The sequence below is a fragment of the Sceloporus undulatus genome, chromosome 8 (genome assembly GCF_019175285.1).
Source record: "Sceloporus undulatus isolate JIND9_A2432 ecotype Alabama chromosome 8, SceUnd_v1.1, whole genome shotgun sequence".
In the NCBI taxonomy this organism is placed as follows: Eukaryota; Metazoa; Chordata; class Lepidosauria; order Squamata; family Phrynosomatidae; genus Sceloporus; species Sceloporus undulatus.
Genome location: NC_056529.1, coordinates 35,441,158 through 35,459,383, shown reverse-complemented (window position 1 = coordinate 35,459,383; position 18,226 = coordinate 35,441,158). Strand labels below are relative to the sequence as shown.

The following is an 18,226-nucleotide window of genomic DNA, read 5'->3' as shown; positions in this document are numbered from 1 at the left end:
TTCTGTTACTTTGTCTTTGGGAGGGTGTGGTCAGTCTCAGCTAAGAAGCTGAGTGAGGCACATGTCTGATTCTGGATCTATCAATAAAGTGCTGTTGATTCTATCAATCAAGCTGACTGGTTGATTGTCTGGAATTCTGAGTGCTAACTCTGACAGTTTAGCCTGGAGAAAAGGTTAAGAGGTGATATGATAGCCTTGTTTAAATATCTGAAGGAATGTCATACTGAGGAGGGAGCAAGCTTGTTTTCTGCTGCTCCAGAGAACAGGACCCAGAACAATGGATGCAAGCTCCAGGAAAAGAGATTCCACCTCAAGATTAGGAGGAACTTTCTGACAGTAAGGACTGCTTGACAGTGGAACTCGATGGAGTCTCCTTCCCTGGAGGTCTTTAAACAGAGGCTGGATGGCCATTTGTTGAGGTTGCTTTGATTGTGATTTCCTGCATGGCAGAATGGAGTTGGACTGGATGGCCTTTCTGGTCTCTTCCAACTCTATGATTCTATGATTCTAAGAGAGACTGGAATTTTGCCTTTCCAACTTGGCTCAGAAGGGGGTTGGACGTGGTCAGTTGTGAGTTCATGGTAGTGACTGTTCCAGATCGCAGAAGCATAAACTATTGGCTACTGTATTGGAGACCAGTGTTGCCAATCACCCTCGAAGGAAATTCCCTGGTTCCCGGAATGCCCCCAAATTTCCTGGAGTGGAGCCGGGACTTCCAGGTCAGTGGTGGGACTTCTGGGTCAGCGGACTTGGGGGCATGCAAGGCTATGGAAAGGCTAAGGGGGGGGGGGAACTTCCAGGATGGGAGGTATGTCGGAGGTTTTTTGGGGGCAGGAAGGTATTTTGGGTTAGATTTTTGGGGTGGGAAGGTTGAATTTCCCAGAATATTTTTGAAAATTTTAGTAATCCCGAAAATGACACAGAAAAACTTTTAAAATCCCAGTTTCCAGGGGGAAAAAATCCCAAAATTGGCAACACTGTTGGAGACATGCAAAAGAACTAATGAAAAATAAAATACAAACAAACACACTGGCTTGCTTGAAGTGAACAGAAATGATGATAAAAGGGCAGAAGAGCTAACTTTCCTTTGTGTAGGTGCTCTATTTCCACACCAGATGGTAGTCACTAGTCCTCAGTGTGGCTGCAGAGGAGGGGAAAAAGCCTCTCTCCCTTATAAAACAACCCACTGAGCCCCCTTCTCCCAGCAAGGAAAGGAAATAGCCTCTTTTGGTCCTGAAATTAGGATGCCAGGGAAAAAGAGGAAACACAATGCCAAGCAGGAAATGCCTCTTTTGGTTGCCCCTTGCCAGCCAGGCAAGAAGATCAAAGGCACCTATTTGTTGCCCTTGGCATGCCCTTTTGGTTCCTCCTTCCAAGTCTCTGGGGAAAAAAACCTGTCACTAGTGACTTCCCAAATTCTTTGTCCCAGCTACCGAAAAGAAAAAACACCTTTCTGGAGGAATGTGGCCACTCTTGACGAAGAAGTTTATCGCACAGGCCCTGAAATGGGCCCCGTTGCGTTCCAAACAGTTGTCAGAAATCGCGCCCTCTGGAGTGGATGTGTTCCCTTGTGCAGTAAGATGCATTCCTAGCCCCATCCTGTTCCGTGCACACCCCCGTTTTGGAACACAATGGGCCCGTTTCATGGCCCGTGCGATAAACTTCCAAATCACAGCTTCCCAGCCCACTGGCTCTGGTAAAGTTTGCTCCTCCACCTGCTCTTGTTGGTTCTCAGCCCAAAAGAAACCCCCCTTGTAAAAGCAGCCAACCCAGCTGTTAGGTAGAAAGGGGTTCTGTGGGCAAAGACCTGCCCCCCTTCCTCTTCTAACAGCAAACATCTCCAAAAGCACAACACTGGGCAAATAATGAGCCAACTCTTGTGGACTTTCCAGCCCACAAAATTCAGGAGCCTTTCCCCCCTCTTCTCCGACCCAGGAGACAGGGAAAGGGAAAATCCACACAGGTGAGAGAGAGAGCCCATATCAGGGTGGGCTCCAAAGTACTTCAAGAAAATATATATAGTTGGAAAACCAGAACAAATAGTCCAGCCCTGTCCCATGTCTTGGGAATGAGGTACAAACCCCACCCTTGGTCACACAGACATAAAGATAAACATACCACCCACCTATTGTAGGATTTGCTGCAACATCCCCTCCACTGGATGGTCTGTTGGTGGCTCCCAAGTAGAGATGGGACTTTGGAACTGCACAGGAATTGGACAAGTGAAGGGCAAAGTGTGCAGCTTTCCAGAAAAACAACACTCAATGTCTTTTTCATTATGTGTACATACTTATAGAAAACTGCACAAAGTAAAAAAAAACAAAAACAAACTGCTAGACTAAGACTTTTCAACATATTAAATTGCAAAATTGGTCATGTGGCGGAGGAGGAGAAATAGAGAAGAAAATGGGGAGAGATTATTGTATATACTCATGTATAAGTCTAGAACTTTTAGTCAAAAAACTGACCCCAAACACAGGAGTCGACTTATCCATGGGTCAGTGTTAGTACTGTTCTTTAACTCTTATTTTAAAAAAGGAACCATGCACTGGTGAAAGGCAAAGTATAATCTGTCTTGGAAGCACTGACCCTCCTCTGTCCTCTCATCCTTCCAACTTTTAGGATGAGTACAAACAGTTATGCCTTCTGGAATTTTGTAAGTTCTTTGGCATTGTTTTCCTTTGCTCCATCCTTTAGATTCTTTGTTAGATGGTCCTAAGTTTTACCTTCGACTTATCCATGGGTCATATCAAAATCCATAATTTTGACCCCAAAAACCTGCCCTTGACTTATACATGAGGTCGACTTATAGTCGAGTATATACGGTATATTCTAAAGATATTAGGATTTACATATATTGGAGTAAACATTCAGATATTAAGTTTTTCACTACACTGATCTGGGACACTTTTGAAAATCCCATTAACCTCAATAAACCCTCCAGATCTCTGTGCTACTCCTGCCCTCTCTTACAGTATACAGATGTTTTCCCTGGAACAAGTACAAGAAGTAGAATTGGGGAGGAGGAGAAGGAGAACAGGAGTGATACAGAGATCTTTGGGATATACTGAAGTCAGTGGGATTTGCAAAGTTAGAATGCTAAGAATCAAGCCAATATCATTCCTCCTCCTCCACACAAGTGCATCTGTGTAGAAAGATCAGCGCATAGTGCACTGAAAACCCTAGTACGTACCTGGATGTTAAACCCAACCCACATTAACTCCAGAATAACTTTAAACTGTATTAACTCCTGTCCTTCCTCTCACCAGTTCACACCATACAGAGGCCTCCAAGACCAGTGCAGTGAGAATCCTAACACAGTCTGTTACTAGAATTCAAAGATAAAGCCGTGTTAGTCTGTAGAATCAGTATGTAGAGAGATCTTTTAGCACCTTTGAGACTAACTGAAATAAAGATGTTGGCATAAATGGACATAAATCAGACATTAGGAATTGGAATGCACAAACAACAGTGGCAAAACATTTCAGTCTTCCTGGGCATTCCATCTCAGACCTCAGAACAGCAGTCCTTGAACAAAAGAACTACAAAGGTAGATTGGAAACAGCAGAATTGGAGTTCATCCATAAACTGCAGCAATGGAGTTAATGGCTTCCTGACTCACTACACACATTTCAACACTATCTGAACCATCCTCTCGTCACCTACAGGATAGTTTCTGTTTCCAAACTGGTCTTGCCTCTTCATTTTCATACACATTGGCCAGTTCACAATGTCTTCGTTCACTAAAAACCATTGTTGAAACTGGACTTGCTTCTTCATTTCCATACAAAAGGGTTTTTAATTTGAATTGACATTCCCACATACCAATGGCATATATATGTCTGTTGCTGGTTTCCACTCCACTATATGCATCTGAGGAAGTAGACTGAAGTCTATGCAAGCTCATGCCGCCAACTTCTTTATTTCTGTTAGTCTCAAAGGTGCTACAAGATCTCTCTACATACTGTATGTTACCATTAAACCTAACTCATGTTAAAACTAAACCAGGAAGGGAAAACTTAAAATAGCTTGATGGTGCCCTATGGGCTTAGTGGGACACCCTGGTTTACCAAGGTGCACAGTTTGGGGATCTGTTGGTCTAAGCATTAATAAACTAACTAAAGGACACAATGGGTATATATACAGTGGGCCCTTGGTATCTGCTGGGGTTTGGTTCCAGGACCCTCCGTGAATACCAAAATCCATGGATACTCATGGTAATATTGTTCCCTTTTCTTAAAATGCAAAAATCAAGGTTTGCCTTTTGGAATTTATATATTTTAAAAATATTTTCAAACAATGGATGCTTGAATCTGTGGATAAGCAATCTGTGGATTGGAAAGCTGACTGTATACATACGTACATACATACATACATACATATATGCATACACACACACACACACACACACACACACATATATATAAATTGTGTTTTGTTGCATGGCTCTACATTTTTGTTGGATTTGAAGATACTCGATTTAGCTAAATTAGAATCCCAATCTAGGCCTGATTCCCACTACTTTTTAAACTGGATTGCAAATTGGTTTTGAACTGGTTCAAATGACCCTTGTTCCCACAGCAAAATCGATTTGCTGAAGTAATTCAGAGAGGAGTCACATGTGTAAGACCCATTTAACCCGCATCTTTTTCAAGCTGATGTTTTCCACGTCTTTTTGGATAAATCAATTCTGCGCAAGTGTGAACCAGATGCGGATCTGAATCGACTTAAATTTGCCCTTTGGCTGGTGGGAGCGGGCCCATTTTGAACCGATTCATTTGTGAATGTGAACCACAAGTGGGTTATTTTACAGGGAAAAAGTGCGATTGAGACAAATGTAGTGGGAACCATGCTCTGCTGTCGAATTTTTGTACATGGGAATGAGGCCATTGAGGGAGGAGACAATACCTATTGCTTGGGGTTTTAACTTTCAGCATGCCAGGTCAATATGTCCAACACTCAATTTTTCTTCAGCCCATGTTCCATCTCGCACCAACCGAAAACCTAAGTATCCCTCTCCAGATTTTTGGACGTTTTGTTTCCTTCTCCTTTCTTAATTTTTATATGGATGAAGACTTTTAGAAAACTCAACAATTCATATCACTTTTGTAAAATGTGAGTTGTTCAGTATTAGGGAAAAGGTAAAGGGAAAACATTTTCATGCCATGTTACAGCTCCTCAAATTAAGAAACATTTTTTTTCTGGAGGTGAATATTTTTATAAAAGCAAACACCTGGCCCTGAATTTTGATGCAGCATTAATTCTAATGGCCAAGAATAAATCAGAGTTAACATGCTTATGCAATCAAAATGTCAAAATAATGTGCAGAGTCCCTCAGATAGTCTGCTCTCTAGCCAGCAGTGATGAACATGTCCCAGGTACATAACCTCTCTGTGCATGCAACCAGCGCATGACTGAGCAGTGACCATTTAAGCATGGGAGTGAAAAACAAGCTTGATGAATCGGAAAAAAGAGAATAATTTATGCAGAAAAACCACTTTCAGCGCTTTTCTACATGAACTGTAAAGTTTAAATTCTCACAGCCATCTCAGTAATAAGAAAAGAAAGCAGTCTTGAATCATGTGCATTTGGGATTTCCCTTAACAGCACTGGCTGAAATGCCCTCCTAGGAGTAATGTAATGGAATTGGATGTATATCTTGTACACATGCCATTCCTATGGCCAAAACTGATTTCTTATGCCAAGCTGACCCAGGGCATTTTACTATATCCCATCTCTGGTCATAGTGCCCTATGATTATCTGGATGATGGTGGTGGAAATCTTAGTATGCCCTCTTCATAGCAAAACAAATACATTCTTAATAAATTTAGTAATGAAAAGGTTCCTGTTGTTTCCTTATACTTGAAATATGTTTCATCTTTGGCTGGTTGATGGTGAATAGATGCTCCCTTGAGAGTTTTAGCTATTTTTTAAAACACCATAAATGGATGGAAAGAATTTAGATTTCAAACCATTCAAAGAAATTGACAGATTCAATCATTCCCTTTGATTTTTGCCATGGTTCCTGGTCCACCTCTTGTTGTTGCTAGTCCTTTAATGAACATGGAAGACAAAAAAGTATCCCAGGAAAAAGAGTGCTTGCAAAGTGGACTTCAAATGGTCTAACAGGTCCAGTCTGAGATATGTTGTCGTTTTAAGCCAAGGAAAATGCAAGACGCAACATCAGCAAAAGTGGCTTACACTCAAAGTATTTGAAGGCCCCAGGGCAGTGATAAAGCATAGTGATGTGACTGCACATGTGACTGTAGATTTAATACTACCCACATGCACTTTGTATCAGTTAAAAAAGTATTAATTATTATCTTGCTGTTTCTCTTCAGGTATGCCAGAATTAATGTTGTGAGTATATACATAGAACTTGCCACTGAATAGTACTTTCCCATTAAACATGCATACAATTTTTGAGATGAGAGAGAAAATTAAACCCGGTAAAAGTTCATTCAAGGCATTTAGGAATTTTCCATGCACAAGCCAAACTTTGGTACGCACTGAAATTTAGCTCCATCAAGAAGACTCATTGGAGCTAAAGAGTACTCTCAAGTGCATGGATGAATAACTATGCATCAGTACTTCTCATATGCACTGGGGATCTAGAAGAGTGGCATTCTCCAAAGAATATCCTAACTTTTTCAACTTTATTATTATTTTTTATTCGTCTGACAATTTGTTCCCCCTTTTGGCTCAGTAAAGTGAAAAGTGAAAAAGCATGTACTTTAAGACCCAAAGTTACATCTCCATTTCCAGGAAGGGCTAGGAGAGGTCTCTATTTGAAAATGTAGAGAGAGGTGCCGCCAGTTTTATCTGTATTGAGTCGGGCTGATCAATATTATAAATGGTATACAAATTATAAGGCAGCCTCTAATAGCTTCTAAGGCACATGTTTCTTAGTATAGTCCAGCCCCCATATCCATGGGATCACTTATCTGGGTTTGAAAAATGGTCTCTCTAGACATCTGGATGTTCTCCATGGGCAACTTCCAGTAGAAATATAGTGATCATCATTATTTGCAGTTCTTGCTATCTGCAGTAAGTCTGGGAACTTATCCAGAGGTTGGACTGTATATCATGTTGCCTCTTCCCTGCTGCTGGCATGATAGACATTCCCTATTGCCCTTTTATCCTGCTTGGGACAGTGAAAATAGGAACAGAAGAATCTGGCAATTTTGCTTTCTTTCACATCCAGCTTTTTAAAGACTCTCATATTCCTTTTCACTTGAATATATTTTCCAGTTTGCTTCTGCATGAAAATGAACTCACCAACCATCACCGGCCAAATTGAATAGATTCATCTATTATTAGCAAATATCATATTTGCAGTCCATTTAATGATTAAACATGGGGAGCCAATTTGGAAGATTGTCAACTGTGCCACAAACACGGTTGAACACACAGGAATACAAATGGAAGATATTGAAAACAAAGCACTCTGGGTTTGATAGGTGAGATGAGTTCTCCTATACAGTATATTTCCAATTCTTTCTATCCTGAATATGATGCAGGGTATTTTTTTAAAAAAATGTAAACTCTGATTGTGTGTGTGTGTGTGTATAATAATGACCTTTTTGACATGACAACTAGCTTCCCCCTGTGAGCTGAATGAGGTCCTTTTAGCATTATAATGAATTAACCGATTAATTAACTGGTATCCTGGTAATTCCTTGGATTCTGAATGTCTTTCTAGCCCAGTACCCAGCATACGAGCTTACTATTGATATACAGACTATGAAACAAGCATTGTCCTATTAATTCACAGATGAGGATGAACTTTGCTTACCTACTGCTTTCAGAGATGCGTACTTGTTGAGTTCCTTTCCTGGTGGCTGCTGTTCATATGGATTTGTAATCTGTCCCATATTTGGATATGAGTGCGGATGTGTCAACTGAGGGAGAAGGGGTGATATTGGCATCACATTATTCATCTGTGTTGCATCTGTGGGAAAGAAATAGGAGAGAAAAATCATCTCATTGAAAACAAATGAAAGTCTGCCTTCAAAACTGGAATTAGGTCGCTTCAGGATGTGGGTAGATTTCTGTGCATGTTCCTCCTTTCCTCAGACACTTGTGGACAGTGGATACAAGTCTGGAGAGAGCAAGTGCCTCTTTCTACCTCCTTGATCTTGTACAAACCTTCTTGTAAATATATATAGGCTATTGGAGCCTTTGATAATGATCTCAAAGTTTGCTTTTTCATATTGTTTACAACAAGCATGCAAATCTATCAGATGCTTTTATTTTGCAGTTATTAGATACATCTACGTTTGGACACTAGAAACGTATTTGTTCTCCACACCTGTGCTCTTTCTCTTCCTTTTTTCCTTATCTTTTTCTTCACCTTTCCTCCTTGTAGCTGGAGCCATCCAGCACCTTACAAGAACACGGAACAAGGATGCAAGCTACAAGAAAAGAGATTCCATCTCAACATTAGGAGGGACTTCTTGACAGTAAGAGCTGTTCGACAGTGGAACACACTCCCTCGAAGAGTGGTGGAGCCTCCTTCTTTGAAGGTCTTTAAACAGTGGTTGGATGGGCATCTGTCAGGGATGCTTTGACTGAGAGTTCCTGCATGGCAAAGGATTGGACTAGATGGTCCTTTGGGTCTCTTCCAAATCTATGATTCTACGATTCTATGACAAGCTCTATTGAACTTTCACATAGCACAACAGAGGCAGGACAGGGGGTCATTAACAGAAGTTTGCGATATTAAAAAGGTCATTTTAAAATAGAGAAAAGGGGAGAAGAACAGTGCGACGTTGTGCGGTACCCTCCAACTGTAATTACGCTTTACTTGCATGTGTGATCAGGCTCTTAGATAACACTTTCACTGTCTCATTCCCCTTAGATAAATAAAGCTGCACTTCAGCAGAGACACACTGACATGGCTTGTCTCTAAAATAAGGTGACATGATGTCAGAGGTCTAACCTCACACCTTCAAAGAAATGCTTGTCACCATTTTGCAGCCCAAGAAAGCTTCAACTCCAAAAAATAAAAATCTCATCTCAGAACTGTAAGGACTGACTGTAAGGAAAGACTGGGTTATTTCTGCAAAGCTACAAAAATCCACAAGAAACCTAGAGAAGTTGAGGTTACTACTCTTGCCAGTCCCATGGAGAAAGAAGCTGGCCATATTTCCAAAACCTTTACTATTACTGAGGGGAATTATAAGAATTTGGCAGGCTTTGATGAGTAATTTATCCAAATGGAATGTATAGTGGGCCCTTGTTTATACGCTGGGATTTGGTTTCAAGATCCTCTGTGGATAACAAAATCTGAGGATGCTCAAGTCCCATTAAATATAATGACAGAGCAAAATGGTGTCCCTTATAAAAAATGGAAAATCAAGGTTTGATATACTTTTTATACTTTTTTTTTTAACATTTTCAAACCGTGGATGCTTGAATCCATGTATTCCATGCATACGAAGGGCTGACTGTATTTGGATGGGTCTGTTTTCAACCAAAATGTCAGAGATCTATGGAGTCACTGGAATCCTTCATGGAATGGCAGAAAACTGTGATTTTTTTTGGGGGGGGGGAAGAAGGAATGTAAGGAGGGGAGAGAGCAATTGAAAGTCTGGAGAAAGGTCCATCAGCAAAACTGCACATAAAGATCACACTCTTCACACTACGTTAGAAATGACAAGGCATTCTGAAGGTGTTAAAAATTAGAATACAAAGCGGAAACTACAACAAAACACTCTCCAGTAAATGGAATGTTAACAGGGAAAAAAATCCTATCTACAAAAGGCACTATTAGGAAACACACAAATCAGCTTGGAGTAAGTTCTAGACAAATTATGACTATCCAAGGTGTATTTGCACAAAATGTAGGAGAAGCCACAGTGCTAAGTTGTCCAGCCATAGGTTCCCAGTGTCATAACTGCAACAAAACAAAACAAAACAAAACCAACAAAATGGCTCATACATGGAAATATGGTCTGCCAAATAGCCTGGACCTGAGCCATATAGGGCTTTACAGATCATTGATGCATTTTTTACTGCTGTAATCCACCCTGATTCTATGTGATTGGCAGGCTATAAATCAATCATTATCATTATCATTATCATTATTACCAGCACTTTAAATTGTGCCCGGAAACAGATTGGCAGCCAGTGTTGCTGTTTCAACAGCAGCATTGTGTGCTCTCTATTGCTCCAAAATAGCCTGATCTGAGAAAAATTACAGAATTTCAGAAGGCCATAGACTCAAATCCTGTGTAATTGTTGCTATTCTTCCACACTTAAAATGGCTCCAGCTACGGTAAATTAGAAACTGTCACCTAGCACCTAAGTTGCAGAGACTAAACAAGGGCAAACCTCCTGAAGTTGCAGACATCTAAAATTAACTCCAAAGACGTAATAACCTCTAGAAGAAAATTTGACCATCCAGATTTATTCGCCAGTCTATCCAATGAGAGGAATCAAAATAGCCTAACCCCTGGATTTTCACTTGGATGTCTGGATGTTTTAAAAAAAAACAGTTCATTTTAAAGCAGGAACGTAGCTAGGATTTTAGGAAGGGTGTGTGTGTCCAGACTAAGTGCCACCATTATAATGGGACTTGGGTGCGGCGGCGTAGCAGCACACACCATTCATTTTTCTAAGGGAGGGGGGGGGGCCGGACCCCAAGAACCCCCCCCCCCCCGGCTACATCCCTGTTTAAAGGCTGCTCATTTTGAAGAACTCTTCACATCTATTGTGAAAAGTTTAAAAGTGGCTAGGAAGGGAAGATGTGATGTTGATTGCAGCATTACTAGTAACTTTTAATTGGTTTTATGTCTAGCTTAAAGCAGTTGTCCAGCCTGAAGCAGTATTCTTCTGCATTGTTCCTTAGATAAATAAATCTGTTTTCATTGGAGGCACATTGGTCTGGCTTCTCTGAAACAACCCAACACGATAGCAAGTTTAATGGGAAAACTCTGTTTCTCTTTCATACATACATCTTCTAGTACAAGATGTGGATTTACTTTCCCCACAACAATGATTTACTTTTCAAATATATCTATCATGGTTTTCCACGAAAATTGTCCATTGCCAGTTTGCAGTTCCTTTTAAAAAAGTGAAATAAAATTGAAATATGAAGTCACATTTAAAAAAACCTATCAAAGCAAAAGTTAAAAGAATACAGTCTAAGACCACCTCACACACAGCACTAGTAAGAGGAAAGAGTTAAATAAAGTCACCATTCTTTAACGTGAAAGTCTTGGGAGACTAAGGGGCTCTACAGGCCGCCCCTTTCCGTGCCGGGTCAGGGCTGGAACAACCTCACGCCACGGCTCCAACACGGCCTTTTGAAGGTGTCATAGCTGCGGCAGCATGGCTATATGGTGTTCCTTCGGTGCCGCGTCACCTGGACAAAGTGCCGGAGGTACACCATGATGCCATGCACCATCTGGAGTGGCGCACGGCATCAGGGCACCTGGGGGGGGGACAGAGTCGGGCATGTGCCATCAGGACGCTGCGCCCCAATTCTGCCCCTAGGCCAGCCTTTCAGGCAGGTCTGTAAAGGCCCTAAGGCTGCATCCACATTGCATAAATTGTCCAGTGTGGCATGACCTTAATTACCATGGCTCAATACAGTAGAATCCTGGAAATTGTAGTTTGTTGTGCCACCAGACCTCTCTGACACAGAAGGCAGCAACCCGACGCTCCGGAACCCTAGTCTGTTTGGTGGTATCATGGCAGCATCCCGTCCACACAGGCACTGCCATGATGATGCAAGGGATGTGCTGCGTGTCGCTTATGTCCTTGGTGCGCCAATGACGCACTCGTGATGTCAGCCAAGTGCCACAAAAAGAACCTGCTTTTCACAGGTTCTTTTTACTCCGGAGGGACACCGCATGGTTTGGCTGCTGAGGCATCCCTCCGGAGTTAAAACTGGTGCTTAAAACTGGTTTGTTTTGCCCCTAAGTTTGTCTTTCACAGCCCAGTATTTCATTTTCTTTTGGAAAGGCTCTAAATATCTTTCTCTAATGTCAGCATATATGTGGCACTCAGGTATGTAATGTCCTCTAAATCTGGGTCTCCACAGATACACAGGGATATCATAAAATTTTGAACTGGGATACTATAAAAGTGTCCCCATTTCATCATTCCACCCATTTGTTCAAAATGTAAATGTGTAAGAGCTTTACATGACTCCATTCTCTACCTTGCTATGATTTGATATTCTGAAGTCACAGAATGTTGTTTGCAAATTCATTACCAATTATTCTGTGCTGCTATGATTATTAAATAATGAACCACAGAAGTTAAGCAATCTTGTACACCCAATGGGTCCATTCTCAAAAGCCCTTGTCAATTTGTTCCCAGTTATGTCTGATCCCTTACTAAATCACCAGAACTGACCAACCAGAATTTAATTTCACTATACAATCTGAGTGACCAGGTGACCTGTCCATTATCATAGAACCAATCAGTATTTATTACCTCCCCAGTATCACAGAGTCAATGCATTGCAACAACGACAACAAAAATCTATAAATAGAAATTGGAAGCACAACTTCCCAAAAGCGCGTTTCCAGAAAGTAGGATTCAGGGCAGGACATTCACTTCAATAATCTGTTAACCAGATTCCCCCCTCAATTATGTACAGTGCTCCCTCGGGTTACGAAATTAATTCGTTCCGCCGCGCCGTTCGTAACCCGATGCATTTCGCAAGCCGAAAAGGGCTTTCCGTTAGCGCTGGCAAGCCGCGCGTTTGAATTTCGCGCCGAAAAAAAAATTCGTAACCCGAAAAAACCTTCGTATCCCGGAACAGTTTTTTTCCAATGGAACTTTTTCGTATCCCGGAAATTTCGTAACGCGATCAATTCGTATCCCGGGGTACCACTGTACTATTACTAACATGCAGATTAAAAAAGGCTGTCTACTACCTGCAGTTCATAAATGCATTGTAAGAACACATTGGGAAAATAAATGAAATATGCTTTTACAATATATGGGGGAAAGTAGTTCTAATAATAGCATTACAGTGGACCCTTGTTATACGCTGGGGTTTGGTTCCAAGATCCCAGTGGATAACAAAATCATTGGATGCTCAAGTCCCATTAAATATAATGACATAACAAAATGGTGTCCCTTATAAAAATGGAAAATCAAGGGTTAATATTGGAAATTTATGCTTTTTTGAACATTTTCAAACCACGGATGCTTGTATAAAAATCCATGTATAAGAAGGGCCGACTGTACTTTATCATTCAGGTTGAAATGAGGAAATTTATCAAACATACTTTGTATAGTCCACTGGAGGACATAAATAAAGCAATCTCTACTTGAGACAAAATTGTCTTCTTCGTCATTGTTTGTAGAAGTACATAATTGACATCACAGTCTCTCTAGCAACACAGTATAAAAAACAAATTACTTGCTGATTCCTCTTTCCTAGTAATGTCTAAACTTGCAGATGAAAGAATTGAGATATATTGTCTGTCAGAATCCACAGTCATGCAGTGATTCAGGGTGTATTCTGCCATGGGGATTGTATAAGTTAGTGAGATAATTAGGGATAATTCCTAGACACGAGGGAGGTTGCAGAAGGGAAGACCAGTGGGCAAGCTCTCACACATAGATAGATAGATAGATAGATAGATAGATAGATAGATAGATAGGCATGATCAAGGACGTAGCCAAGGGGGGGGGGGTTGGTGGTCCAGACCCCCCCTTCAGGCCCTGGGGGCGTTCAAGCTCCTTCCTCCCCCCTCCTCCCCTCCATCAAAACCATGGAGAACTCGGAGAGGGAAAAGGGGAAAGACAAAACAAAAGTTGCAAGTTCAGAGAGAGAGAGAGAGAGAGAGAGAGAGGAGGGGGAGGGAGTGGGTCCCTGTGATTTCTTTCCCTTTCGTTTCCATCGGAGTCCGGCTTCCACTCCTCCTCCTCTTCCCTTGTGCTTTTGCCAGAATAAAAGTCTCTTCCTGGTGTTGCCAATCTGGTGACTTTCACACCAAAATGGGTACTTTTCAGAGCCTTTGGTGTGATTTTGGTGATTGGTTTTAATGGTAATTTTGAGAGTTGAAATAAGTATTTGGTGAGATATGGGGGGGGGGAGGATTTGGTGAGTTTTGGCCAAACATTTGGGGAATTATCTTCAAGGCTTCTTGGGAACACTGGCTAGGAAGAAGAAGGGAAGGAAGGGGAAAAAGGAAGGAAGAATGATAGGGAGGGAGGGAGGGAGGGAGAACTGAAGAAAAGAAGGAAAAGAAAGGGAGGAAGAGGAAGGGGAGAAAGGAAGAAAGAAAGAAAGAAATAGGAAGGAAGGAAGCTTCTAAAAGGAAATATAAAAGAAAAAAAAGGTGACTTCTAACTTTCCTTTCAGCAGTTATATCCATATACAATATAGTAAAATAATAATAATAATAATATCCCTTACCCAAAATGCTGAAGACTAGATGTATTTTGGATTTTGGAGTTTTTCAGATTTTGGTATATTTATATACAGTATTATGTCTAATGGGATATTATACTGGGAGATGGGATCCATGTATGTCTCATATGCATCTCATAGACATAGACTGAAGGTAATTTAATGCACAATATTTTTAAAATAATGTTGTGCTTCTGCATACTGAGCTTCAGCAAAACCCTGAGACCACTATGCCTTGTATAATTCAATAATTCAGTCATTGATCTAAACCTTCAGGATTTCCAAGTTTCCTTGAGTTGGGGGTCAGACCAGATGCTCTCAGGGTCAGTTTGGGGTTTTGGAAGTCCAGAGAAAGGAGACTCAGACTCTACTCTGGACATTTCTCCTGATAATGAACTCAGGTTTTCAAAAACAGTCATTTCAGGATTTTTGCAACAACAAAAAAGAGGAGGGTCTGTGATGCAAAAAGCAAGAGGCTTCCTTCCAGCCTTGTTTGTTCTCTTTTTTAAAAGACAAATAGAATAAAATACAGTTAGCTGGCCCCTTTTTAGCATGTCATTGGGGGTGCTTTGATGGAGAGTTCCTGCATGGCAGAATGGGGTTGGACTGGATGGCCCTTCGTGGGGTCTCTTCTAACTCTATGATTTTATGATTAATTAATTAATGTATGGAATCAATCTAAGATGATGAATCGGGTGTCAGAATCCACCTTCAGTTGGGTGTTCGGGTGTCTTCTGCCAGATAGATAGATGGGTAGATAGATGGGTAAATAGATGGATAGATAGATGGTTAAAGAGAGGGATAGATAAATGGATAGATAGCGGGGTAGATAGATAGATAGATAGATAGATAGATAGATAGATAGATAGATAGGTAGATGGATAGATTAACCGACAGACAGTCAGACAAGCAGACAGATAAATGGATAGAAGAATAGACAGATGAATAGATAGATAGATAGATACATCACCAAACAGGCAGCAACCTTGGAACGAGGGGGAAAGGGTTCCATGGGGAACGAGTCGGATGGTCACGTAGGGCATGGCAGCAGGTATTTATGAGGGGCTATTGGGAATCTGAGGCCAAGCCGGTATACAGCCTTAGATCTCGGCGCCATAGGAAAGCCAGGAACCAAATGGTCAAAACCTCCCTCCTTACTTTTACAGATCAAAGAAAGGGGTTTTACATCAAAGGGAAAGGTGCTGGGAACCAACTCATTGGGAGGGGCTGGAGGGAATCTTAAGGTTCTGATTCCATTCTGGGTCTTCAGTTTTGGCAAAGACGTGGCAAGAATACTTTGTTCCAGTTCTATCAATAAATTTTCTGTTGCATCTGAAGTTTGTTGTGGATCTTTGGCCAGAGTATTTCCAGAGTCTCACATCGGGGCTGTGGAGTCCTATGGCCCTGCTCCAGGCAATGCTAGACTGCAGGCCCCATCATCCAGCAGCACCACAGACTGCTGGGAACTGCAGTCTAATAAGGCTGCACACTGCAGAAATAATCCAGTTCAACCCTACTTTAATGCTATGGAAAATCCTGGGATTTGTAGTATGTTGTGCCACCAGAGCTCTCTGACAAAGAATGCTAAATGTCTCACCAAACTACAATACCCAGATATTGTTGTTGTTGTTGTTGTTATTTTCTTATATCCCGCCTTTCTCCCAATATACGGACTCAAGATGGTGATTTTCCATAGCATTAATCTATAGTATATCTTTCTACAATGTAGATGGACACCTCCATTACATAATTTGTTGAGGATGCTTTGACTGGGAGTTCCTGCATGGCAGAATGGGGTTGGACTGGATCAGGGCCCTTCTAGGGGTCTCTTCCAACTCTATGATTCCATGATTCTGTAGCACTCTGAGCCTACTGTGATTTTAATAGTTTTTAAATGTATAAAGGTATAAAGTCTTATAATGCAAGCCATGCACTGATGGACTATTGCACTATAATTTTTTATTGATTGATTTTATACTCTGCCTTTCTCCCAAAATAGGATTCTCTTAAAGGGGTTTGTTTAATATAAAAAGAAAGGAACGTATAATGGCTTGGAATTAAAAATTATGATAGATAGATAGATAGGTAGGTAGGTAGGTAGGTAGGTCTTGGAATTAAAAGGTGTGTGTGTGTGTGTGTGTGTGTGTGTGTGTGTGTCTCAAAATTAAAAATCCCTCTTGGAAGTGGGAATGAAATGTTGTGTGGATGCAGCCTGGGTTCTTAGCTCAGCTCAGAAGTTGAAATACAGTGTCTCAAAGCAGAGTGTCTCTGAGCATGAACAGAGTGGCTGCCGCTCATTGCTCGAGCAGCTGCACTTTGCTTTATCGAGCTGAATTTATCTGATGTAAACACCTTCAGAGGAAGGACTCAGTTTGCATCTGCACTGAAAAAATAATCCAATTTGATGCCACTTTAACTGCCCTTGGCTCTATGTTGTGAAATGCTGGGATTTGTAGTTTGTTGTGGCACCTGACAGATGACTCAACAGGTCCTCAAAACTACAAATCCCAATATTCCATAGCACAAAGCCAGAATGGAAGTTAAAGTGGTGCCATCGAGGTGTCGAGGGTAAACGCTCGACCCTCTTTTTGTGTCTTGGGGGGGTGGCTCTTAGCCTCTCAAAATGGGTTGGGCACTTAAGTCTTGACCCCCCCCCCTTCCCAAAATCCTGGCTACGTCCCTGGCATGATGGATCTTAGGTCAACAACACCTGTATCTAAATCTCTCAGGGAAAGGCATTCTGGGAAAGAGTTGCTGCCACCATGGGCTATGTTCAGGATGATCACGTATCCGGAACTGTCAGCTGAGAGCAGCAAGCAATTTGCACCAGTCAGGAAGTTTTATGACGGAGTGATGTTTAACAGATACCCTCTATAGATCTCTCAAGGCAGAAGAGACTAGGAACCAAATGGCGCTTTCGCTAGGACAGCTTTGATGTAGAATTCCCTCCTCTGCGGTGAAGGAGGGGGACTGGGAGTAACTATTTGGGCTGAACAGGAAAAAAGGGTGGGGGTCAGGGTTTTTTAAAGTGCGGTTTCTCTTAGGAGTTCTTCAGATTCAGCAAAAACATACTTCTACTTTCTCCACAATAAATTTTTGTTTTACAGTAGTTGTTGTCGTTGTTTGGTTAGAGTACGCAAGTCTCACATTGTCTTTACCGGAAAGAATCTCATTGTCTCCTCTATGTATTGAGAACAGTAAACAGGCAATACAGAGCCATTGGCCTTCTGACTCAACATTTTAGATAAAAATTCAATTACTTTCCCCTCAAATTCTCCTACTGGAAGAGACACACTGAATACCTCTAATTTTCTCTCAATTATTTCCAACTTTAATTGGTACTCTCTTTTTTTTGCCAGCCATTACATTGATTTGATCTACCAAATGAGTCAACCAATTGATGGAACAAGATAGTAAAAATGACGGGAACTTTTTTTGTCAATATTTCACAATTGCTGCATGAGACTACTCATGCAAATCTTTACTAAATCAGAATCTTTTCCTAACTACGTTGGCTAAGTACCTACAATGGTGGTGGGCAACCGTAAGGGTTTAGGGGATTGTGATCCGTAAAGGTGACTACTGCATGCACATGGGTATGGTTGTAGTAAATATATTCAACCTGGATTATGTCCATTATGGTAAACTTATAGAAATTTATTGTGTTGAATAATCTGGAAGCCACTTCGTGTTTTGGAAAAAGTGTTTGGGGACATTTTATGGCTATTTTTGACTTTATGAGGTGCTGGGGCCACAAAGATTGCCATAGGGGCCATATGAAGTCCATACTTTGCTGACACTTGACCTAGGCCATAGGCTGAATGGCAACCTGCCTTTTTGATGAT

At 41.3% G+C, this 18,226-nt stretch overlaps 1 protein-coding gene across 5 annotated transcripts in view; it reads right to left on the bottom strand.

Annotated features, from left to right (window-relative positions):
- The window catches only part of SHISA9 (shisa family member 9), a 308,193-nt gene that overhangs the window by 17,828 nt on the left and 272,139 nt on the right, over positions 1-18,226 (bottom strand). For 3 of the 5 annotated variants that reach the window (XM_042438395.1, XM_042438394.1, XM_042438397.1), the window contains exons 3-4: positions 7,797-7,952; positions 2,126-2,203 (exon numbers count right to left, since the gene is read on the bottom strand). In XM_042438395.1, the coding sequence (XP_042294329.1) occupies positions 2,126-2,203; positions 7,797-7,952 (234 nt within the window). The remainder of the gene's footprint in view (positions 1-2,125; positions 2,204-7,796; positions 7,953-18,226) is intronic. The other 2 variants (XM_042438398.1, XM_042438396.1) reach the window with 1 other exon arrangement.